We start from the raw sequence: 23,214 nt of genomic DNA on the forward strand, positions 1-23,214 counted from the left end.
CATCACTTAACACTGATCCTGGTTTAAGTCCAGTGATTGAGTCAGGGATTGTTGCGAATGAATATGATTTCTCACCAAAATCAACTTCACCTTGTTGGATCAGTCCAATCAGACCAGTACAATTAGCAAGATCACATTTTCCATAAGAACGCTGATCATGCAAAACAACAGTGTAATTAATCGAATCATATAATTCCAGTTGTTTATTATAATATTCACCAATACCACCGGTAAATTTATGTTTGATTGGATTATAAACTGCGGTTGGCGTCCTATCGATGAAACCAATTTTGAACTGAAAATTTAGATTCATAGCGATATGAGACTATGGACTAAATTAGTTGGATTAACTGATTAAGAGCAATTTTCATATGAATAATATTTTGATGTTGTTTCATCTGTTCATGTTTTGCGATGAATTGAAACAATCCTTTTGTGTCTGAAAAACACTCAACATTTAATGTGAGTAAAAATTTTCATTCCATTAGCGTAGAGTTCAGAAAAGATCAATTTTTTGTTTTTCAATATTGCGAACTTAAATTCTGATGGAATGAAAAAATTGATAATTGGATCGATTTGAAAACTCTTAGTGAAAATTGACTATTCATAAAATCAAATATACTGCATATGCATAATGCATAATCATGGGAAAAACTATTAAGGCTGCAAAAGATTGTTAGGTTTTCCTGGTAAATGTTGAAATCTAATTGTTTTGTTGTCCAACTGATGTAATAAGAGCTACAAGTCTTACAATTATTCTGAGAGCTATTGAAATCTAATGGTCTAAAGCTGTTAAAGATCTGTGTGAAAATCAGACGTGTTACAAATAAAATTACAATTATGTTTGCGCCTTATTAGCCAACAAAAAGTGAAAACACAAACAGATAGTTCAGGCAAATTCAAACTAATTTACTTCACGTTTGCTTCAATATCTCACGAACCAAGCATGCTAGGAAGATCATTGTACAAGCTCACGTTTAAAAGCATACAAGCCCCGTATCAGTCCATACAATTTGATACAAAGGGCATTAATTTAATAAGCTGCAAGTAATCACTTAGCGAAATATTGATAAAGTGATAAAGACCAAGTTAGTTGATGATGAAGGAATTACAATGTAAAAAATAACAAAACACAATATTTTAATTGTCTTGTGGACATCATCTTTATCTCCAACCTACAATCCGGTCAGTTATCTTATTAAACGCAAAACCCTGGCAAATTCAATCAGCTAAAGCTTATTTATTTATTTATTATAGTAGATTCCCTGATTAAATGATAATGGAAGATCCTTTCTAATCAAATTCATAGACTTCAATGAAAATGTTTGATTCTGAATGCTTTTAATGGATTTTGTTTAAGAGTTCAATAATGAGCTTTTGATTGTTTCTTATTTTGGGTAAAATAGTCACATTTGCGTTCAAATTTTACACGTTTTTCCTTTTCAGCTACAATAGTTGAACACAAATTGCGCTCGTAATTCAAAGTGAAAAGATGAGAAGCTCATTGATGAGAAAGAAGGAGAAAGAGAGAGAAAAAAGAGGAAGTAAAAAGAGAAAAGAAAAGAAGAAAAAAGGAAAAGAGACTTGAAGGAGAGAGAGTGAGAATGAAAGATAGCTTGAATAAAGAGAATAGTAATGACCGGGAATTTGTAAACACAAAGTCTCTGGTTTAGGTTTTAAAATATTCTTCTCCATTTTTATTGTTTTTTTTATAAATTAATAATCTTTAACAATGTTTAGTTAATAACACTTTAATATGTGATTTTGTGTTGTCCTGTATATTGGAAAAATGGAGAAAGGATTTATTGCTGGCCAAAGAGAAGAACCTATTGAACTGGATTCAAATTTGGACACCAGAATAGCTGAAAACAATGTCAGCAGCTGCAGCAACATCAGCATTTGTGTTGGAGATGATGCTATCAATTCCAATGGTATCGATGGTCTCAAGTCTACTAATTTATGCTCTTCATCAACTCAAACACCAATGTTAATACTACCTGAATCACCATCAACATCTTCCTCGTCCATAGTATCTTCATTGTCTTCTCCTTCATTGGTATCCCAAAATTGGAGAAAGAAAGTGATTTCAGAGTTTAATAAAATCAGAGCAAGGAAACGATTCCGCTATAAAGATACCTTAAAAGCATCTTATGCAAATAATCGTAAATATTTAGAGCAACTATTAAACGCCAATAAGGATTCTGATAGAGCTGTTTCAGTTAATTATAAATTTGGTGAATACTGTCCAAATGATTTGCCCTCCAAACGAGCTTATTTAAAGTGTGAATCTACCAAAGTTAACCAAAAATGCTTCATCAAAACATTTTATTCTGTAACTTCTATTCCTCCAATGTGCACTTGGGCACCTATTCAACAAAATTTTCTGGTCGAAGATGAAACTGAGCTTCACAATATTCCTTATATGGGTGATGAAGTTGAACAGGGATTTATTGAAGAGCTGCTAAAAAATTATGATGGTAAAGTCCATGGTATAAAGGAACTCAATGCTTATGAAGATGAAATTTTTGTAGAAGTTGTTGAATCTCTAAGCAAATCAGAATTGTTAAAGGATCAACATAGACCGAATAGTGAACCTGAGCCCCTTATTTCTACTACAGACTTAAATGACTCAAATGTCTCAGCAGGTAATTTTTTAGAAGATATCAATGTGTGATATTTAAGATTAATCTTAAATTTTTATTGTTTTGAAATTCAGAATCTATTGTCAAGACTGGTACGAATGTGAAGTGTCATATTCCATTTTTAATATTTGAGGCCATCTATTCTGCTTATCCCGATAAAGGAACTCCGAAAGAATTGGAAGAAAGGTATTTTACTTTGAATTTGATTCAATGGCTCCATTTCTTACTTTACTTTTCTTTCCTATTATTTCCAAATTTAGATACCTGAATCTAATTGCTAAAAGAAATGTTATAATTCCTGGTCATATTGAATTCACGCCTAACATAGATGGACCTCATGCTTCATCAGCCTCTCGTGAGCAAACAATGCATTCATTTCATACCCTTTTCTGCCGCCGATGTTACAAATATGATTGTTTTCTTCATCGTAAGTACTAACTCAACAAATTGATAGTCTATATCTTTTCTCTACACTTTTGGTGACATTTAGTTGATTGTTTATCTCTTTGTATTTCAGATAATTATACAAAGCCACAGCCCAAACCTTCGGATATCAAACCAGCTTTTGAACCCTGTGGACCTGACTGTTACCTTCATATGGATGGTATGAGATTAAAAATTAAGCAAGAAAAACAAGATGGTGAAATACTTATTCAGGAGACGAAGAAATTATCTTATTGTAATGCCAGTAGTGGTAATGATGCAAGTAGTGAGGACAGTAATGATAGTTTGAAAACGCATCAATTTGGTAAACATCATCACTCTCATCATACAAAGCATCACAAGAATCGAAATATATCTTCAAACTTTATAACCAGAACTCCACATGATCAAATGAAAGAATGGAAAACCAAGTCAAATAAAAGCCAAGCACGAGATGATATTCATCATCAAATTTCAACTAATAATCAACTTTACCTCACAAATCACGACATCCATTTTCCTTTACCCCTTCAACCACCAGTCTCAGAAGATGAGACAGACTCTCGAACTGAAATTAACCAAGAAAATATGTCTCAACTTGAAGAAACTAGTGATAATTCAAATTGTGATGAATGGACGGGTTCTGAAAAATCATTGTTCCGTGTTCTATGGAAAAGCTTCTATCGTAACTATTGTGCTGTAGCGGAAGCTTTATACACCAAAACTTGTAAGCAAGTTTACTTTTTCGCTCAGCAAGAACTCTCATATGGTGGACTAGAAGAAATCGATTTAACTTTTTCTCCGCCTCGTAAAAAGAAGAAAAAAAATAGATATTGGGCTTTGCAACATCGAAAATTACACCAAAAGAAAGATGGATTAGCCAATAGTGTTTACAATTATATTCCTTGTGATCATCCTGGTCAACCTTGTGACCTTAACTGTATCTGTGTATCAACAAACAATTTTTGTGAAAAATATTGTAACTGTAGCCCTGAATGTCCACAAAGGTTTCCTGGATGTCGATGTAAAGCTCAATGCGCTACAAAGCAGTGTGCATGTTATCTAGCCGTTCGAGAATGTGATCCTGATCTTTGTCAAACCTGTGGTTCTCACCAAGAGGATATTAAACAAATCACTTGTCAAAATGTTTCAATTCAAAGAGGATTAAAGAAACACTTGCTTCTTGCTCCATCAGATGTTGTTGGCTGGGGAATTTTTCTCAGAGATTATGCAGCCAAAAATGAATTTATCTCCGAATATTGTGGTGAAATAATATCTCAAGATGAAGCTGATCGCCGAGGTAAAGTCTATGATAAGCACAAATGTAGTTTCTTATTTAACCTCAACAACGATTATGTGGTTGATGCTACTCGAAAGGGTAATAAAATTAGGTTTGCTAATCATTCAGTTAACCCTAATTGCTATGCCAAAGTATTAATGGTCAATGGTGATCATCGTATTGGTATTTTTGCTCGCAGACAAATTCAGCCTGGAGAAGAGCTTTTCTTTGATTATCGATATGGACTGACAGAGCAACTTAAATTTGTTGGCATTGAACGTGAAAGTGATTGTCCAAATTAACATCATAGGTCCTTAATTGTTCAAAATGAATCAACTATCATGTTTTATTAATTTATTTAAAATAATTACAGGGTTTCCAGTCAGATAGAAACACAATTCAAGACACTTTTTCCACCATCAATTGAAAAACCTCTTGAAACTAGATTTTTGTAAAATCAGTTTTGCTCTCACTTCCAAATCAATTAAAAACTTCTCGTGTTGACTGTAACAGTACAAATAAAATGCAACACAGAAATCACAATAGCATGTTGTAATATTCAAGTTGGAACTCAGAGACTGTTAAATTAAATTTGTTCAGTTTGGAACAAAATCTGTTCTTTTATGAAGCAAAAGAAACTTGCCATGACTTTACCAGTTTTGCTGGTACTTACCACCAATATTTATTAAATAACGAACCAAAAAAGAACAGAGAAAATCTCTCAATTGCACACTCATTCACCGATAAAATATTGTTCCTTTTCTTCTTTTCTTTACCTTGTCTACGTCATTTCTATGTTTCTAATTTAATTTTAAATTGTACCAATTGCTTCCTAATATTTATAGTTAACTAGTTCTCGATTCATTGTGTTCTAAAATATTGTAACTATATTACCCTTAAATTATTCTGTATTTGTTTTGATCCACGACTTGTATCTAATAATCAATTTTTCATCATTTTCATACTGATTAACTTTTCACCACAAATGATTTTTTTCATTTATCAATAGTATACAATAAATAATAGTGAATTGATTCAAGCACTAAAACTTCATTACTTTCATCATTTCCATATCTAAAAAGGCGATTCCTTGGCTTATTCACTTTACATCGCATTTGTCTGGATAATCAAATGACCAAATTATTTCTTTGATGCCAAATCGCCAATTCAGCTGCAAAGTGAGACCAACGAAGTAAATCTAATGACCGATTTTGTATCATTTAAATATTGATGGCTTTTCATCAAAAATACTTTTTTCATTTATTAATAGTATAAAATTAATTAAGGTACAAATATTTCATTACTTTCTAGTTATCCAAGTCATCTTTTTTAATTACTGCTTCATCCCAGGGACCATAAATATTTTCTTTGTACGATTGTAATGACCAAAAATTATACGGAAGAATTAGATTTACAAATATAAGCAAAATAATATAAATTATTGAAAAAATTGGACTGCTAAGTTTTAAAAGAAGAATTAATGAAATAAATGTCAACAAGCAAGTGATAAAATAATTGACCCAGACTGGAATAATATCCCTCAGCTTGGATCGGCAGATTGTGAATAGGACAAAAATGTCAGTGGCGAAGGTTAATAGAGCAAACGCTTGGTAACTCGATGCTAAGCGAGATGCTAGACACACTCCAGCGAAAATGGCACTATTTAAAGATAACGATGGACTAACTATTGCGACTTTGACTCCATAATCGAAAAATATCAAGTGAATAATCATCATCAGTGTAACCATGGCGTAAATTGTGTCGGTGCTAATAGTTTCAGTTAGAGTTTTGAGAATCGGTGAAACTGCGAATCCACTGAAGATCAAAATTATTCCAGTTTTTAGTTCACCAATAACTGTAAAGATCAGAAATGAAAATTGTAAATTCGTCTTGAATATTGAACCAAAGATTTATAATTACCATCGTCACTTTTTGAAGATAAAATCAGTGTGGTGTAAAGAAGTAATGTTATTATTCCAATATAAACACAGGTGTAGCTTGAAGATTTATCATCTGATTGTAGAAGGTTGAAAACTTGTATAAAAATAATAATACAATTTATCTCCTGAGTTAATGCACCAGAATGGATTATTGCTTCTTTCAATGTGTAATACTGTAAGTTAACTAAATATGGGTGAGTAAAATGAAGAGAAATTGTAAGTTAATCAATGTCATCCGTTGAGAACAATTTAATCTAAAGTTAAAAGTGATTTTGAAACTTTTCAACCAACCGTTTTTACGAAGATCCTGTAGAAATGTCGGTGGAATGTAATTGTCTGGATAAATTTGAGGTTCGTAAAGTCCTTTCTTCCAGCCAGTTTCACCTCCTTGGTTTGATTCTAAAGAAAAAGTAAACCAAACTTCGATTGTCTATCAAATAGTTCAACTCAAGAAAAGTATTCAGATAATAGAGATTATGGATAAATAATTACAATGAAGATAACAACTTACCTTTTGACAGAATCATGCTGAAAATCACCATTTAAGCAGCAAACGCACCAGAAATAAATAAACCCAAATGTTTTCATTTAAAAAACCGGTAACAGCTGATTTTTTCCTCCCTTTCTTTCTTTCTTTCTTTCTTTTTTTCTTGTTCCCTATTTTGATATTAAAAGCAGACCCTTCCAACAAAAAAAGGTAGGAAATTGTATTTTGTGTTAATTACTTCAACTATTTAATTTATTTATTTTTTTTTATATTTAAGTGCTTAGTTTTACATTATTTATTCAGTGCTGTGCATTTAGCTCCACAATTATTAACGTTTTTCATTTATCCATCTTTATCATCAGGCCTAACTTAATGCTCGTTTTTTGGATGATGAAATAGTGTCTTTTGGCCCATCTTATCAAGCTTATATTTTTTTTGGTTTAATTGGACCATTTTAACTGCTTGTCTATCAAAAAAACATCCACTATACCATTGAGTTAAGTTTTCATCTATTGAATCACACATGTTCAGCTGAAATGCCTGCAAACGAGGAACCATCTGATGCTCTTGATACATCATTGTATGCTCCAGTATCAATAGATACACAAAGTGATCTACCCGATTCTTTTGACAAAACTGGTGATGGTAATGTTGAAGATGAAGAGTTGCATGATGATGAGAATGAAGAATCAGATGCGGAAAGTACAACTGAAGATCAACCTCCAAGGGGTCCGATCAAATTGCACATTGATATGTCATCAATACCTTGTATTCCTACTGATCAACAGTTTTCTGAGTTACAAGAGCTTGGTGTTGTAGCTTATGAGCAGCAATCTTACGAGAAAGGAGTTTTAAAACAAGTTGATGATGTTATCAATAATCAGGTGACTAGAGCTGGAGCTGATATTCATAAGAAAAGAATCGCGGCCATTCTTTCATTTGAAAATGAACCCTCTCCTGATGAATCTGAAAGAGAAAGTTTTGATTATCAAAACCAACAACCTTCGACATCCGCATTTGGGTGTACTGAGAATGCTTTTAACATTGCCAGTACCAAAAGTCAAGAGGTTGTTCAAAAAGTCCATGACTTCCATGCGAGCCGTCAACATAATCCTGATGATGACTATGATGACGATGGTGATGAAGATGTTTCAAAGATCAGACATAAATCTTTTCAGAGAACAGAAGATAATGACGAATACATCCCATCAGAAGAAGAAAGGGAAGAATATGAGGACGAAGAATTTGAAAATGAAAAGAAAAGGAGGAAAGCTGAAAAAAAGGAATTACTTCACAAGAAAATGAAACTCGATTCTGGTCCAGAAAAAGTGACAAAGAAAAAGATAATCGATGATGGTGATGAAGCTGCCTATCAAAAAAGAATGAGGTGAATTTTGGTTAAATTAAATTAAAGAAACAATTTGAATTTAATAAATTTTATTCTTTTCCAGATATGTCAAATTGAATGCTCAACAAGAAGCAAGTTCAGGAGAGGTGGACGTTTATCAAGATTTTCACATTATTGGTGATGATTTCAAAGTACCTCTTCATATATGGTCGAAGTTGTACAAGTAGGCTCGAAAATTAAGATGGATTTAACTCAAATTATAATTCTGAATTTTATTTTGTATTTTAATTTAGTTATCAACAAAGAGGAGTTCAATGGTTGTGGGAATTGCATCAACTCGGTTGTGGTGGAATTTTGGGTGATGAAATGGGTTTGGGTAAAACTATCCAAGTGATTGCTTTTCTTGCAGGCCTCAGCGTTAGTGAGGTATCAAATTTTCGAGACGAGTAAGTACATAAAATACAACTAAAAACTCTCTGGTTTGATTTGAACAAGATTTCTGCTTGTTTTTTTCTGCATTAGTTTTTGTAAATTACTTGTATTTATTCAAATTATTGCCGATATCTCACAATTAATTTGTTTAATTTCATACTTTCTAGGAGGAAAAAATTGGGTCCAGTAATTTTAGTCACTCCAGCTACTGTAATGCAACAATGGGTTTCTGAATTCCATGCTTGGTGGCCATTTTTTAGAGTTGCTATTTTACACCACACAGGATCGTATATCGGGAAAAAGGTAACATTTCGGTCTTAATATGAAATAATCTGATTGAATTTGTTTTTCAATATTTGCTGTTATTAATATTATTTTCTTTTTTCTCATTCAGAAAAATCTGATTCGATTGATTAATAGGTCTAATGGCATATTAATAACTTCCTATTGTAGCATTGTTGCTTATCAAGACTTTTTATACGACTTTGATTGGCACTATGTTATTCTTGATGAAGGACATAAGATACGAAATCCCGACGCTCAGACAACAATTGCATGTAAAAGGGTAAATTGATTGCAAAAAGTAGTTGATAAATTTAAAATTACAAAATTATCCTTAAATTTAGTTCCGAACCCCACATCGTATTATTCTCTCTGGCTCTCCTATCCAAAATAACCTCAAAGAACTTTGGTCACTTTTTGATTTCATCTACCCTGGCAAACTCGGAACCTTGCCAGTTTTCATGGAAAAATTTTCAGTTCCAATAACTCAAGGAGGTTATGCTAATGCCTCTCAGATTCAGGTAAACTTTGATTTTTTATCTTTCTCATATCAATCATTGTTATTAAATCATTTTTATCTTTGACTCATATTAGGTTGAAATTGCCTACCGATGTGCCACCGTTCTTCGAGATGCGATTAAGCCATATCTTTTACGTCGAGTCAAAGATGAAGTTCAAATGGCTCTCAATTTGCCTAGCAAAAATGAACAAGTTTTATTTTGTCGATTAACTGATGAACAGCGTGATGTTTACAAAGGTTATTTAGAGTCCAACACAATTCGTGATATTTTCAAAGGAAAAACACAAATATTTGTTGGCCTTATTAATTTAAGAAAAATATGTAACCATCCCGATCTGTTCACTAATGGTCCAAAAGAAGAAACTGGTGATATTAAAGATACCTTTGGTTACTATAAAAGATCGGGTAAAATGAAGGTTGTTGATGTTTTACTCAGCCTTTGGCACAAACAAGGACACAAAGTTTTGTTATTTACTCAAGGAAAACAGGTAAGTTATCTGTTTCATCAAAATATTGATTTAGTTAATCATATTTGTTTCCAAATTTTGTTGACACAGATGATGGCTATCCTAGAAATTTTCCTTCGATATCGTGAATACGCTTATCTTACAATGGATGGGAGTTCACCCATAGGATCTCGTCAACAAACTGTTAAAGAATTTAACTCCGTAAGAATAAAACAGTTCATGATCTTTATCAAAAAATGAAAATGCTCAATGAAATAATTTTTTTCTTTGTTTTCTTTTTAGAATCCCAATATCTTTGTTTTCCTATTGACTACTAAAGTGGGTGGCGTAGGTTTAAACTTGATTGGAGCAAATCGTGTTTTAATTTATGATCCTGATTGGAATCCAACAACTGATATGCAAGCTCGAGAAAGAGCTTGGAGAATAGGTCAAGATAAACAAGTAACCATCTATCGGTTAGTTAATTTGTTTATTTTTATGCAAATTGATCCTGAAATCTAATCGAATCTATTTTGATCACAGGTTATTGACAGCAGGAACAGTGGAAGAAAAAATTTACCACCGACAAGTTTTCAAACAATATTTAACAAACCGTGTTCTCAAAGATCCCAAGCAACAAAGATTTTTCAAAACAAATAATTTACACGAATTGTTCACTCTTGGAAATGATTCATCAGCAACGGAATCAAGTGCTCTGTTTGCAGGAACAGGATCTAAAGTAAACATTAACAAATCTGCCAAAAACGCCACCAAAAAGGACAAATCGAGTAAAAAATCTCAAATTCTACCTCCAGATAAGATTACACTGCCCCCTGAAAAGATAAAAGAGTTACACGAAAGGGCTAAAAAGCTTAGTCAAATGATTGGTCAAAAGTTTGCTAACAACAGTTCATCTAATTCATCTAACTCATCTGAATTTAAATCATTAATAAGTACAAGTGATAGTCAACTCATCCGAGATTCAACTAATCATCTTAAAAATAAATCAGCTAATTCATCTGCCTCATCATCATCATATAATAAACATAACCATGATTCAAACTCGATACCAACCAAAAATGCAAGTAAATCAAAGAAACACAAAGGAACAATTTTCGAAGGCAAACGAATCAAATATCTTGTTAAAAGTGATACATATAATCCGGTAAAAGATGAAAAATCAGAAGGTGATGCTGATTTAAATAAGCAACAAGATGATTACGTGCTTAAAAAGTTATTTAAAAAATCAAATATGCACAGTGCGTTACAGCATGATGTTATTGAGGGTAAAACCAATTCTGATTTCATTTTAATTGAAAGTGAAGCAGATAAAGTTGCCAATGAAGCAATTAAAGCCTTACGCCGATCTCGACAAATGTGTTTTGCTCCATCACTCGGAATACCAACTTGGACTGGAAGCAGTTCAACCCTTCCTACAGCCAGTAGATTTGGTAAAGGACGCCGAGATCGTTTACCTGGAGCTGCTAGTGGATCTAGTGATTCTGCTCCATCAAGTGCTTCAATTATACAATCAATCAGAGAGCGAAATAAATTTCAAACTCCCGAAGAGAATGAAGAAGATGATAATGCTCGGCCAACCCCTGCAACATCTACAATTTCATCTGAACATAATGAACTGCTCAATGATATAAGAAATTTTATTGCCTTCCAAGCTAATGTTGACGGTGAAGCTACAACTCAAGAGATTTTAGAGAAATTCAAAGATAGGATTCCAGCTCAACTAACGCCCATATTTAAGTCACTTCTTTGGAAGATCAGTGATTTTCATCGTAGATCTGATGGTGCCGGTGTTTGGAGAATCAAAGGAGAATTTAGATAATTTCAGAAACAACCTGAAATTAATCTAACAACAATAGCTTTCATCTTGTTAATTCACTAATATGCATTTCATTTTCTTGCTTTTACAATTTTCTTTTCGACTCATCAACCATTTTTTATCGACATTTTGTATTCATGTTTCTGTGTTCTGGAATTCTCATTCAAATGTTTTCTATTTTGTTAAAATGATTTCAAAGTTTGATTTTTTCGCATCCTTCTTGTAATAAATAAGATTTCAATTTTAATTGTCAATATTAAATTGTAAATCTTTTTGCTGTACTCTTTAATAAAGACCTTGGATCAATGACACTGGAAAGAGACCAAAAAAATCTAATTTACATATTTTTATCAAATATTTACTGTATAACTGAACTTTTAAATTAGTTAAATTTAGCTTGTTTTGCTAAATTTACATCTTGGTTATGAACAGCTTATGATTTAATATTGATACCTCGAAATATTCATGGAATTCCATTCATTTTATGGATAATGTTTTAGGCTTGGAGTGCGAGAAACTCCAATATTAAATTGGTCTAATTCACAAGAATTTGAAGTGTCGAGTGAATCAGTTTGTATATTTTATTGCATTGATTTTACTTGATTGTTTATATTTGATATAATTAAACGTTTTACAATTATTTTTAGTGATTCTCGTTTTCATTATTGGGTTCAATTCATGGCATGGATCTGATTTGCAAGATTTTTCAACAATCGTTTATTGATTTTGGATAAAACATCTCTTGAAAACTTTTATTTTAAAGGTTAAGACAAGTGTATGACACTGGTTGACGTTGATGAACAAGATTCCCAAGGATTAAGATTTGAAATTAAAAAAAGACCAAATTTTTACTTTTCGTGAGTCCAAATAAGTCTGGTTAACCAGAAATCTTATATTTTTTATCTTCATTATCTTTGGCCATACACCAAATTTTATGATGGTGGTGATGATACTAGTAATGTTGACGAGCTTTGCTACTGTATTTTTAAGTTGTAATTTGATGACATTTCATGACTTTACTTGACAAATTTTTCCGAACATGAAATTGATTACTAACTCATGTATTTTAACAACGAATGAGTGAACCAATGAAGAGATGTTACATTTAATTTCACAGATTTCTTTCCGAAACTCAATCAAATTTCATGCAACAGTTATCTTCAACGGAACATCAATGTTTAGAATGACATCAAAATCAAAAGGTGCGCAATTTGCAGATATTTATTAGCAAATTATAGCACTAAGATATTCAAAAACAAAGGTTTTCATAAAAATAGGTGAAAACATAAGAAAGGCTCATGTCAGTTCAAGATTAACGCAAAAACCTCATAATTGATTGATGTTGAAGGCAGTTTCCAACGTGACATGTTTCCCATCCAAAACCAAAACATAGTCTTGTTTTCCTTCTCATTTTCATTTTTGCTCTTCTTCAGCTGATGACAACCCAAACATTTTTAGAGCAAATATGCAACAAAATTAAACCTTCAAACAATAATACATGTACATTTATTTTAAATATAAAATTAGTGAATTTTGAATCATAACCGTAAAACGTGAATTGGTTGATCCTTTTGTTTTGTTTGTTTACCTGGAGATTTACAACCCGTTTCTTTTGTGTGTAGTGTTTATCACTTGTGTAAAATTTATTTATGCTCAATCTAATCATAATATCATTTGATTGAATTATTTTGGTCATCCTTCACAATGCATGAATGACATCCTGACCAAAGATTAAGGTAATCTACTCTTTGATCCTGACTTAGTGAGTGATCTTTCACCTACATCGATATCAATTGGATTTATTCAATAATTTGATTTTACTCATAGCTTTTGCTTGGGCCTTACTTATATTTTCTTTCTTTATTTCGTTTCAGTTACCCTGCAATTGTTCTCATCAATAAATCTAATATTAAATATATTCTTGAAGATGTCTATTGACATTAAAAGAAACCGATATCCTTTCTGTATTGTCTGGACACCAATTCCCATATTAACGTAAGTTTACTTCATATTTAAAATTTGACTTTTGTCTTACCTGGTGCCTTTCAATTTTGATTTCAGATGGCTTTTCCCTTTTATTGGTCATATGGGTATAACCACAAGTCAAGGTATAATCAAAGATTTCGCCATGTCCCATACAATCTCGGTAATGTAGCTCATTTTACCAAGACGTTTCAGTCGATCAGCTGTTCCAGGATAATTTATTAATGTCATGTTTCTCCTTTATTCAATGCCAGACGGATAATATAGCTTTTGGTAATCCTACAAGATATTTACAACTTGACCCTCATTTGGTTGATGGTGATAAGGATGCCTGGGATCAAGCAACATCTCATGCATGTGAGGTTTACTCTCAAAGAACGGTGAGTGAATATTGGTGTGCAATCACCCAAAAGTGTTTTTCTATTACAATGTAACTGAAAATCTCGTTTCTTTACTCTTAGCATAACTTAATTTTGGATAATTGTCATTCTCATGTTGCCCTCGCACTATCAACTATGCGCTACAATGGACGTGATTCTTGGAATATGGTTATTCTCGCGGCTTGGATGTTTTTCTGTGGAAAATATGTCAATTTATTGGGTTTCGTCAAAACCTGGTTACCGTTTTTGACAATGGTTCTTGTAATCCTTGCTTTCATCTTTCTCATTCCATGATTGTGGAAACCGCGCATCTTTGATCCAAAAAAATCAAGAATATTTTTATCGGTTACTCTACTTGCTATTTCTAATTAAAAATTTATCATGGGAGCAGTTTTAACGATATTTGTTAATTCATGCATTCTCACTAAATATTTAACCTGTAAATTCAAATTTAAATATGACAATTGTATAAATTGCTTAAAATGCTGAATTTTATCAGGCTTTTAGCTGTAAATAATTAAGTAAAGATTATTACCTAATCAATTTACAGTTTCGCTTTCCTTTTTTATAATAATGTGGCTCAATGTAATGGACAATAAAACAAGCAAGAAAGATCAAAAATCAAAGGAGTATCAATTTTTCTAATTTCAAATGATAAACGCAACAAAGATCGATTAAATTGTGACAGCACTCAATATTTACTCAGGTGATTTAAATGCTTATCTTTTTCATGATAATTCAGGTCTCTATTAAATATTTTAATTTCTGTTGTCTTTTTTCCGGCCTGATAATTGAGCTTCTTGAATTTGCTAGAATAAAGTTAAAACAACTGATTGTCCGAATAATGGATCGAAATCAAGGAACGCAACATTAACGTAAAATACACCTCATAAGTGGATTGATTGAGCCTCAGGATATGCATTTGGCATCATTCAGCTTCTTACTTTGATCAAACTATCACTTCATCAAATTTTCTCACTTTCTATCTCATTATCAGAAATCTTTTTGTTCGCTGTTTGGTCTGAAGCTCCAGGGGACAAAATTTAAGAATAAAAACTGGTTCATTAAAGAAAATTTGAAACTTAATCTTTCAATTTTTCTCCTTTTATTGCTTCTTGGGTCATCTGTCAAATATCCTCTTCCTACAAAGTCAGTCTAATAACTTCCGTAATCAAATGAACATAGTTTAACGCGATTGAACAAATAAATTGGAATCTTTTGGGTTGACTTTGAAATCAAATCTTAACTTGAAAAAAATGATTCAATTTACATCTCTACAAACTTTACAAAATACGCGCCATTGCCATTAAATTTAAAAAATGTTCAAATTTTAAGGATCGAAAGAAAATTATTAAACAAGAAATGCCAGTTAATATAATTTATTTTAATTTAATGACTACGAACTGGATGTAAATCATAATAAATAACGATGATTGTGACATTGTTTAAATAATGATTGATGTTGATGAAAGGTTGCACTCCATTGATGATGGTGATGACGATGAAGATGATGGAGAGTAATAATAATTTACTAAGCTTCAAACAAAGTTTCCATTGATCCAGGAAGCAATAAAAAAGATTCAGTCAAAAAAAGAGCGAAGGAGTGAAATAACAATATCAAATTAATTATTTTAAGACCTTAACAGCTTAGATTTGATGATCAAGAGGAGCAACATGACCGTATTGAAGACCAGGGTGAACGGCGAAAAGGTGCATACCACCCATACCACCCATACCTCCGTGACCTCCGTGACGCTTTTGCTTGGCCAAACCGGCTCCAATGGCAGCACCAACAGCAGCAGTACCGTAAGCACCTCCAAGGAAAAGAAGTGGTGGAGCTAATTTTCCAAGAAGTTTGTCTGGGATGTAAGGAATATGGCCGGCCTCAACAATGAAACCAAAGCACATGATGGTGACAGCAACAATAACCTAAAATGGTGGATAAATGGAAGCTGATTAGATTCAAATGTTCAGATACATTTTACACACGAATGGAAATTGTTCAAATTTTAATAATTTTCATCTTTAAAAGCTGCTAACATGTAAAATCATGCAATGAACAAACCACTATAACTCTATCGTAATCCATCTTGGTTATATTGACAATATGCTTTGCCAATCTATACACAGATTGGAGAAGCAAAACTAAGGTAAATAATTTGATTGAGAAACAGTAACACAGTCACATGAATTGGTCAACAGAATATGAACTTACCAAGAAACGCATGTTGAGATTATTTGGTTGTGAGGTAAGACACAAAAGGTAAATATTATTTAGTGTTGAAGCGACTAACTGATTAACAAGAACAGATTTTCATTTGATGACCTCTTCGCTTTTATACACAATTTTTTGATGGGAAGATCAAACATTTCGAAGGCTGTTCTTCGATTGATAATAATTAATTCAGATGATGAAGAGGTGAATAAGACAGCAGAAACGGTTAAACTTGTTTGGCTTATTAACCCATCTTATTGAGGGAAGGTGAAAGGCTAAAAGAGGAGAAAGCATAATTGGCATAAACAAACGGTAGAAAGAAGCTAAAGGCGGGAAGAGAAAGTGATATTAAAAAGGTGAAAGTAAAATAAAAACGGAAATCAGGATTAAACTCGGTTAAATTGTTGTTGTTTTCATGTTGATCATCATTTTGTTAATATACAAATCAAGATTGTTAATTATTTCCTAGCGGCAACAGTTTTCGATCGTCAGGTCAATTTGTAACCATGTATGTTGCTGAATAATCATGTTTTTTTTTGCTTGCTGGTTGCATTCATCTTTTCATGATTAGCTTCGATTCCCCGTTTCACATTATTTCAACTATTAAATGTAAATATCTTTTTTTATGCCAAAACGATTCAAATTATAATCAACCATTAAATGTATTTTAATCAATATTAACAAACACACCAAAGACCAGCAAACATTAGTCAACTGACCTTCACTTCCATTAATTGACCAGTTCTGATGTAATTCAGTGTGTAATATATTGAGGGTGAAGTTGAAAAACATGATGACAATTAAGGCTGATTGATATTTTAATTAAAATGTCACGAGTTAATCACAAGGTTAAAGGTGTATCTTGGGGCGTAATCATTTAATGTCATCAATGTTGACTGAAGATGATAAATATGTTAACATCACCAATCAGTATAATCTGTATGGACCCAATCCATTTGAAATGAAAACCACCAAATACGTTATTCGTCCAAAAATGATCCTTTTTTTTCGAGGCCAAACATCTTTTTAATGTTCATTTAAATGTAAAATTCAAAGAATCAGCTTCACCTTATTTCTGAATGCAGGTAAGCAAAGCGGAAGAGAATCATGATTGTAATATTAATACACTTGATGACGATCTTATCCAAAAGTCAATCATGCAATTTTGTTCATCTAAATCATTTGATTATCCAAGCCACCAATTTACCAGTCAGTCCGGACATTAATGCTGATATCGACATGACCATAATACGAGTAAGATTAAAGGTGTAAAACGCAAATCTGCTAATGAATGTTTCTCTTGATTAGATTGATAAGCATTGGTAAGATTCAACGGGTGAAATGGTGAGAAGCTCGATCATGAAATAGATCCATTAACAATTCAACTGATGAATAATGAATGCGGTGAATCCTCTGAGTAATCAGTTAAATAGACAGTTGGTCCAAGGACTTCACCACAATATCACGGACAAAAACCTGACGTCCATTAAAACTGTCATTGCATTGAAATATTCATTATTAATTGTCCGGCTCTTCCAAACGAAAGCTAATTATCACCAATTAAATAATCATCATCTGGTTAACCTTCAATGGCAACTTGAATGTTGATGAGTTCAATGGCGTGATTAAATAGTCTCCAGGTTACATCTTTCAAGTCATAAGTTCACTTGGCTTTGGCAATTCATGGGATTCCATCTTTGAAATGTTCACTATTAAATCTTGATATTCACATGGTTCTGTAATAAAGAAATTAACGAAAATAAATTAAAAATCATTAGCAGAATCTTAATGTTGGTTTTGGTAAAACGCAGAAATCTCAGAAATCAATGGCCATGAGACAATTGGTACAATCTTAATCTCAGGCGATTAATTTTCACCGAGATTATATCAGCATCTTAGATTTATCAGTTTAATTAATAATACTTTAAATGAATGTGTACATACCTGGTTAATTTGAAATGGATAGCGTTAGGATTCCAGCAAAATCACCCGTTGATAGGTAACTAAGGATTAAGGGAAAGGCGAGAAAAATAATCCTCAGTGACTCTGGTTCACTCAAGGTCCATAAAAATCTCTCAGCGACTTAATTTAATCCGATCAGCACTTGAAATTCCCTTAATTAGTTTACTCACTTTACCAATTCCATTTCCAATACTCTTTGTTACCCATTGACCACTGATTGTTTCCTTTGGTTTAGTTCATTTCATCTTTAACCACCAGCTGGTCGAAAATGTATTTCCAACCAATCATTAACACGTGTTTCGTCATTTTTTCCATTTCGATTGTTAATTTAATTCAAATTAATTGCCAAAATTCAGGTAAGGGTATCTAGAAAAATTCATTATCAAAAAGAATTGAATAAATCGGATTTCAAGTAAATTCTGTGTTATTTATGTTCATCTTTAGCCATTTTATTCACCCTTTCCATTGTTTTAATTTTTTGTTTCCTATGTGTAACAAGTGTTCATTTTGTTTTTGTTGTGATTCTTTGTCTTCTGTGTAACTTGATAATTTATTTCTCTCCTTTTTTTGGTTTATTTTCAGCTCCTGGCATTTATGCTGGAATACTTACGGACAATAGTCCAAAATGTGTCGAGTCTCTCAAACAGCTTGATGCAAATTCAAAATCAGTCCTGTTGATGGACGGGAAACGTATTCTGCCTAAAAATGAACCACTTAGAGACCAATTTTGTGGGTAAGTTATTATTATTTTATTCAATCTCAATACCATAATAAAGTTATAAAGTAATAAAGTCTAATAAAGTTTACTTTCACACATTTTCCACCAGACCTCTGAAACAATTATCAAGGCAAGCTGGGGTCTATTTAAAATGTACCACACCTTTCATCGGACAAACAGCAACCATTTTGATCAATGGTCTCAAAAAGCCGATCAAACACATATGCAAAGCATCTATTGATAGTAAGTTGATCCAATCCTGATGTTTCTCTGAATAAGTCGATCGTTTGAATACTATTTTGAAGTACACTGAATTACGCCAAATCAAGAAATATGGAATCTTGAAAATCAAATCATTAGATGCTGGTTTTGTGGTTAACTAAATACCAGATTACCAAAACTAAGATTAAGGCCAATGATTAGATCTTATTTTCGTTGTTGCTGTCATTTATGAAGGGAAATTGAATAATTTCGTCTACTAGAGAAGTTATCATTATTAGATCAGCCATGATTCAGAAGGTTGATCAAACATCAACAAGTGATAACCTTAGTGATAAATTAAGTGAAATTTTATATTTTAAAGACACTAATTTCTCCCAATTATTTTTAATAGGCATCAAGAAGCATTACATTTGCATGGATGATGAATACATTGATAAATTATTGACGATTGAAGCACAATTCTTGGATTCATTAACAGCATTAAACAGTGTCAACGGTGTTCCCCGTGATATGGTTGTTCCTGGTCTGTGCTGTACCACTAACCGAATGCTCGATTCAATCAAAGCAATCGTTCACAAAAAGTGTCCTGATCCAACTGCGAAACCAAATGAATTTCTTCATGCTCGTGTCCATGAATCGATTCGTGATGTTGTCGATCTAGTGTGTGGTCCTTATCCTACTACCAAAGCCTGTTTTGAAAAGGTTCCTCAAATCTTTCAAACATTCAAATCCTTTGAAAAAGGTCCAAGAGATCTACGAAATGAGACATTTGTAATCAAATTGCTTCAAGTATTGCTGAGTCTCTCTGAATAATCAATGGAGAATCACACAATTGAACTGATGGCTTATTTATCTTCTGAAAACATCCAACAACCAAATCATCATTTGACCTTAATAAACCAGAAATGAGTTTATTGTCACTCAAATAATTAAATTTATTTGCTATTCATCAACACCAACTTTTAATGGATATCTCAAATCTCAATAAGTGATCGACTTGAATAAAATCTTGAATACCTGAAACTTGTCTATTCCCTCACAAATACACACATGTAATAATTTCTAATTGTCTATACTTGTCCATTGAAATAATTAACCTACAATCAGTCAACTTGACAGAATTTTATTCAAGTTTTTCTACTGATATTAGCAATTGGAGTAATTTTTGCTTTGCTTGGATTTACATTATTATTTCATCTTATAATGTACTATGGCTCAATTCAGTTGAACTTTGAATTTTCACGAACAATCACAATGTGATTTTTGATTAATAACTGATAAATACTATTCATAAATAATCAGAAAATTGATCAAACCAATATGATTTGGTTAAAATTGTAACCTTCGATGGGCCCAGCTGCGATAAAATCATTGAATCTATCACTGTAGTCCATTTGCAACCTTGGGTTCAAATTTATCAAATTCATTCAAGGTTTCTCAGATTTTAATCAATAACTTCACCACAATGTTGAGAAACAATAATCAAAATTATTTCTATCAGATTGAATTGACATGAAAATAATGAACGCAAATATCAGCAGATTCCAATAATAATAATTGACAAGCAAAACAAAACCAAATGATTAATTATCTGATCAATAATATGTTTACTTCATTTTGATGCACTCTTCTTACATTTCAAAGCAATCAGCATATTACTCAACTGACCAATTTGCATTGGGAAATATCCCCATGAAATTTAAACTTTTCCTTCAGGGCAATGGAACAAATAATGTAGAGAAATGTAGTCATTATGAGCCAGTGTAGATTGAAATTTAATGATTGAGTATCAATGTAAAGGTTTACCAAATGAGCCAGTCAACCTCATCTCAATTATTAACATCATCAGCATCATTAAGACAGAAAAAATGTTCTTAAATATATTTATCAGATTTTTCCATGTTGATTCCGCCCTTGAAGTTGAACTAACTGAACGCCTCTTAGAGTCATCAATTTTGTCTTTGTTAATTTCGCCAACTGGCCAGTTTATTCGTATAAATACATTACCAATGACCAATTGAGTTTTATTAACTAGTAAACATCTGATCTAACCATTTAATTCAACTGTTAAACTGAATACACTTTGCCATTGTGATTATAATGTCTGCTAAAATTGTGTCTCTGGTTTTAATTGCTTTTGCCATTGTGAATCAATCATTTGGTGCACCCAACAAATCAAAAGGTTTAGTTTAATTACTATTATCTATCAACTCAGTTTTCAAGCCATCTTCTGAACATTTTCAATTCTTATTTGATATTTTATTAGGAAATTTATCATGCCCTGATCAATTGAAAGAAGTGGACAGAATTTTCAAAGTATTGCTTCTTATGAACAAGCAAAGGCTTGTTGCTAGTGATGAAGCAAAACATGCTCAATATTGCAAGTAAGTCATTTTTTATTAAATTACGTTTAATTATATGATGTAATTCACTTAAAAATTGCAATTTAGTTAAGAGTTCAAAACTTCAACAATTTAAGTTCAACTCTTTTGTTTCGAATCTTTTGATTTGGAAACATTAGATGGCGCGTCTGGCTCACATATGATTTACGATCATTTTTGTTGACTGATAATTGTGATTAACATTTGACTCGAGTATTTTGTTAACTCTTTTTTGATAATTTTGTGGTTCTTTATCAAATTTTGACTGTTCTCTTTGTTTACTTATTTATTTCTGTTCATTGTTTGAATATGATTATGTTGATAACTCAATGGGTGTTCATCTTTTTTAAATTGTTACAGAGAAATCACGTCGTTGGGGAAAAAAGTGGCTCGTTACTCCAAGTGTGAAAAGGCATTTGCTGCTCAAGTTTTGACCATCCTTTCCAATGGTGTCAAAAAACCAATCAAATATGTTTGTAATGAACAAAAACAAGGTAATAACAGATTCTTTTAAATTTAAACGATGGCATAAATTGACTAATTGTTGCATTTTCTTTGTCCAAATAGCTTCCATTGCAAATTTCGCCTGCATGAACGACGCTTTCTTGGACCAGGTTAATGAAAAAGAAGCTTACTTGGTCAAGAACCTTAAATACGTCAGTAAAAATGCAACTAGTGCCGATGCTCTTCCTTTATTCTGTTGTACTTTGGTTGACTATTTTGACAACTTGAGTAAACTTGAATCACCAAAATGCTCATCAAAATCTTCTGATGCTAGTAAATTTGTTCACCAACGCCAATATTCAGGAAGTGCTGATGTTATTGATCTTGTATGTTCATCGTACAAAACTGTGAAAACCTGCGAAGAGAAAAATGGGCCAATGATGAGCATTCTAAGGACTCCTCCACCAAAAGGATTTTCAATCGATAAAGAGGAATTCGCTAATTATTTCATCGGCGCTGTTACCAGAATGATATGATCTCATTTCAATATTTCCATTATCGCATTATTAATTCATTTAGTACAACATAACGAATGGCCTTCGTACGAAGAAAGGGGATTTGTTTCAAAGTACAATTTTAAATTATCTTCAATTTATCTGTATTATCATTTTCTATGATTTAGATTATTTTGTCGATTCAGTTTGTGTTATTATTTTATTACAGGCCTATCCAGTGCAAAACTATAATAATAAACTCAAAACCTTTACAAGTTTGAACTTCATTTGACTTTTCAAGTATCATGTTTTATCTTCAATTTTGCTTTTCAAACTATTCAAGAAATTTGGTTATAATATGATAATTGACTCGATCTTTAATCTCATAATCAGTCCAGCTCACTCAGATTGTTTATAACTAAAGTCTAGATTCGAAATAAGGTTCATAGTACAACTGTTTAAGCCAATTTATCCGATTATCATTCAGAAAAAGTCACGTCTTCGCATTTTTTCTGCTCAACTCTGTTTACATTTAAATTTCAATTGATTTCAATTTTCTCAAATCAAACTAATAATATTTTCTTTTCTCAATTGTTAATCATCCAAGAAGATACTTATCTGCTGTTAACATTCATTATTATCGAGAAGAGCTGAATAAACTCAACTGGATTCAGTTAAATTATAACAATCCCAGCTAAATCTTGACCTTCCATTATATCCTTGTACTTTTATTATACAATTTTGAATCTCCAACCATACTATCTTTGTAGTTTGTTGAC

At 32.2% G+C, this 23,214-nt stretch overlaps 6 protein-coding genes and 1 long non-coding RNA gene across 13 annotated transcripts; 5 read left to right on the forward strand and 2 right to left on the reverse strand.

Moving 5' to 3' along the window:
- The first annotated feature begins 1,400 nt into the window (after window positions 1-1,400).
- Window positions 1,401-5,392, forward strand: E(z) (histone-lysine N-methyltransferase E(z)). Its single transcript, XM_015926830.3, has 4 exons — window positions 1,401-2,645; window positions 2,717-2,828; window positions 2,903-3,069; window positions 3,160-5,392. Exons 1-4 carry the CDS (start codon window positions 1,790-1,792, stop codon window positions 4,644-4,646), a joined length of 2,622 nt encoding a protein of 873 aa, XP_015782316.1. The 5' UTR covers window positions 1,401-1,789; the 3' UTR covers window positions 4,647-5,392.
- A 187-nt stretch (window positions 5,393-5,579) lies between these two features.
- PIG-C (phosphatidylinositol glycan anchor biosynthesis class C) lies at window positions 5,580-6,859 on the reverse strand. 2 transcript variants are annotated; one of them, XM_015926857.3, is made up of 4 exons: window positions 6,796-6,859; window positions 6,576-6,683; window positions 6,265-6,468; window positions 5,580-6,199 (listed from the first exon to the last, which is right to left on the reverse strand). In XM_015926857.3, exons 1-4 carry the CDS (start codon window positions 6,824-6,826, stop codon window positions 5,652-5,654), a joined length of 891 nt encoding a protein of 296 aa, XP_015782343.1. In that variant the 5' UTR covers window positions 6,827-6,859; the 3' UTR covers window positions 5,580-5,651. The 2 variants fall into 2 exon arrangements, with proteins under 2 accessions (XP_015782343.1, XP_015782342.1); XM_015926856.3 differs by having other exon boundaries at window positions 6,576-6,704.
- LOC107360205 (DNA excision repair protein ERCC-6) lies at window positions 6,841-11,945 on the forward strand. 4 transcript variants are annotated; one of them, XM_015926824.3, is made up of 11 exons: window positions 6,841-6,981; window positions 7,134-8,158; window positions 8,223-8,342; window positions 8,413-8,565; window positions 8,719-8,854; window positions 8,946-9,116; window positions 9,178-9,354; window positions 9,428-9,841; window positions 9,911-10,021; window positions 10,103-10,275; window positions 10,343-11,945. In XM_015926824.3, exons 2-11 carry the CDS (start codon window positions 7,308-7,310, stop codon window positions 11,637-11,639), a joined length of 3,603 nt encoding a protein of 1,200 aa, XP_015782310.2. In that variant the 5' UTR covers window positions 6,841-6,981; window positions 7,134-7,307; the 3' UTR covers window positions 11,640-11,945. The 4 variants fall into 4 exon arrangements, with proteins under 4 accessions (XP_015782310.2, XP_089124601.1, XP_015782309.2 ...); XM_015926823.3 differs by having other exon boundaries at window positions 6,945-6,981; window positions 7,049-8,158; XM_089268475.1 differs by having other exon boundaries at window positions 9,428-10,021.
- A 1,117-nt stretch (window positions 11,946-13,062) lies between these two features.
- LOC107360237 (transmembrane protein 222) lies at window positions 13,063-14,542 on the forward strand. Of its 2 annotated transcripts, none has more exons than XM_015926874.3 (5): window positions 13,063-13,398; window positions 13,511-13,631; window positions 13,698-13,782; window positions 13,874-13,999; window positions 14,081-14,542. In XM_015926874.3, the coding sequence occupies exons 2-5, from the start codon at window positions 13,564-13,566 to the stop codon at window positions 14,291-14,293; spliced, it is 492 nt and encodes a 163-aa protein (XP_015782360.1). In that variant the 5' UTR covers window positions 13,063-13,398; window positions 13,511-13,563; the 3' UTR covers window positions 14,294-14,542. The 2 variants fall into 2 exon arrangements, with proteins under 2 accessions (XP_015782360.1, XP_015782359.1); XM_015926873.3 differs by having other exon boundaries at window positions 13,063-13,372.
- Window positions 14,543-15,362: 820 nt separating this feature from the next.
- Window positions 15,363-18,300, reverse strand: LOC107360239 (uncharacterized). 2 transcript variants are annotated; one of them, XR_016199344.1, is made up of 3 exons: window positions 18,159-18,300; window positions 16,934-17,950; window positions 15,363-15,928 (listed from the first exon to the last, which is right to left on the reverse strand). It is a non-coding gene; the product is annotated as an uncharacterized LOC107360239 (long non-coding RNA). The 2 variants fall into 2 exon arrangements; XR_016199343.1 differs by lacking the exons at window positions 16,934-17,950; window positions 18,159-18,300 and adding an exon at window positions 16,215-16,298.
- Window positions 18,301-18,423: 123 nt separating this feature from the next.
- Window positions 18,424-20,139, forward strand: LOC107360228 (uncharacterized). The gene is made up of 4 exons (XM_015926862.3): window positions 18,424-18,532; window positions 18,759-18,909; window positions 19,004-19,137; window positions 19,508-20,139. The coding sequence occupies exons 1-4, from the start codon at window positions 18,445-18,447 to the stop codon at window positions 19,927-19,929; spliced, it is 795 nt and encodes a 264-aa protein (XP_015782348.1). The 5' UTR covers window positions 18,424-18,444; the 3' UTR covers window positions 19,930-20,139.
- Window positions 20,140-21,152: 1,013 nt separating this feature from the next.
- On the forward strand, window positions 21,153-22,727 carry LOC107360231 (uncharacterized). Its single transcript, XM_015926864.3, has 4 exons — window positions 21,153-21,298; window positions 21,383-21,500; window positions 21,858-21,991; window positions 22,065-22,727. Exons 1-4 carry the CDS (start codon window positions 21,217-21,219, stop codon window positions 22,475-22,477), a joined length of 747 nt encoding a protein of 248 aa, XP_015782350.2. The 5' UTR covers window positions 21,153-21,216; the 3' UTR covers window positions 22,478-22,727.
- Window positions 22,728-23,214: the final 487 nt, after the last annotated feature.

The sequence above is a fragment of the Tetranychus urticae genome, chromosome 2 (assembly GCF_039701765.1).
Source record: "Tetranychus urticae isolate SD_2017Ah chromosome 2, NJAU_TeUrti_SD_1.0, whole genome shotgun sequence".
Classification (NCBI taxonomy): Eukaryota; Metazoa; Arthropoda; class Arachnida; order Trombidiformes; family Tetranychidae; genus Tetranychus; species Tetranychus urticae.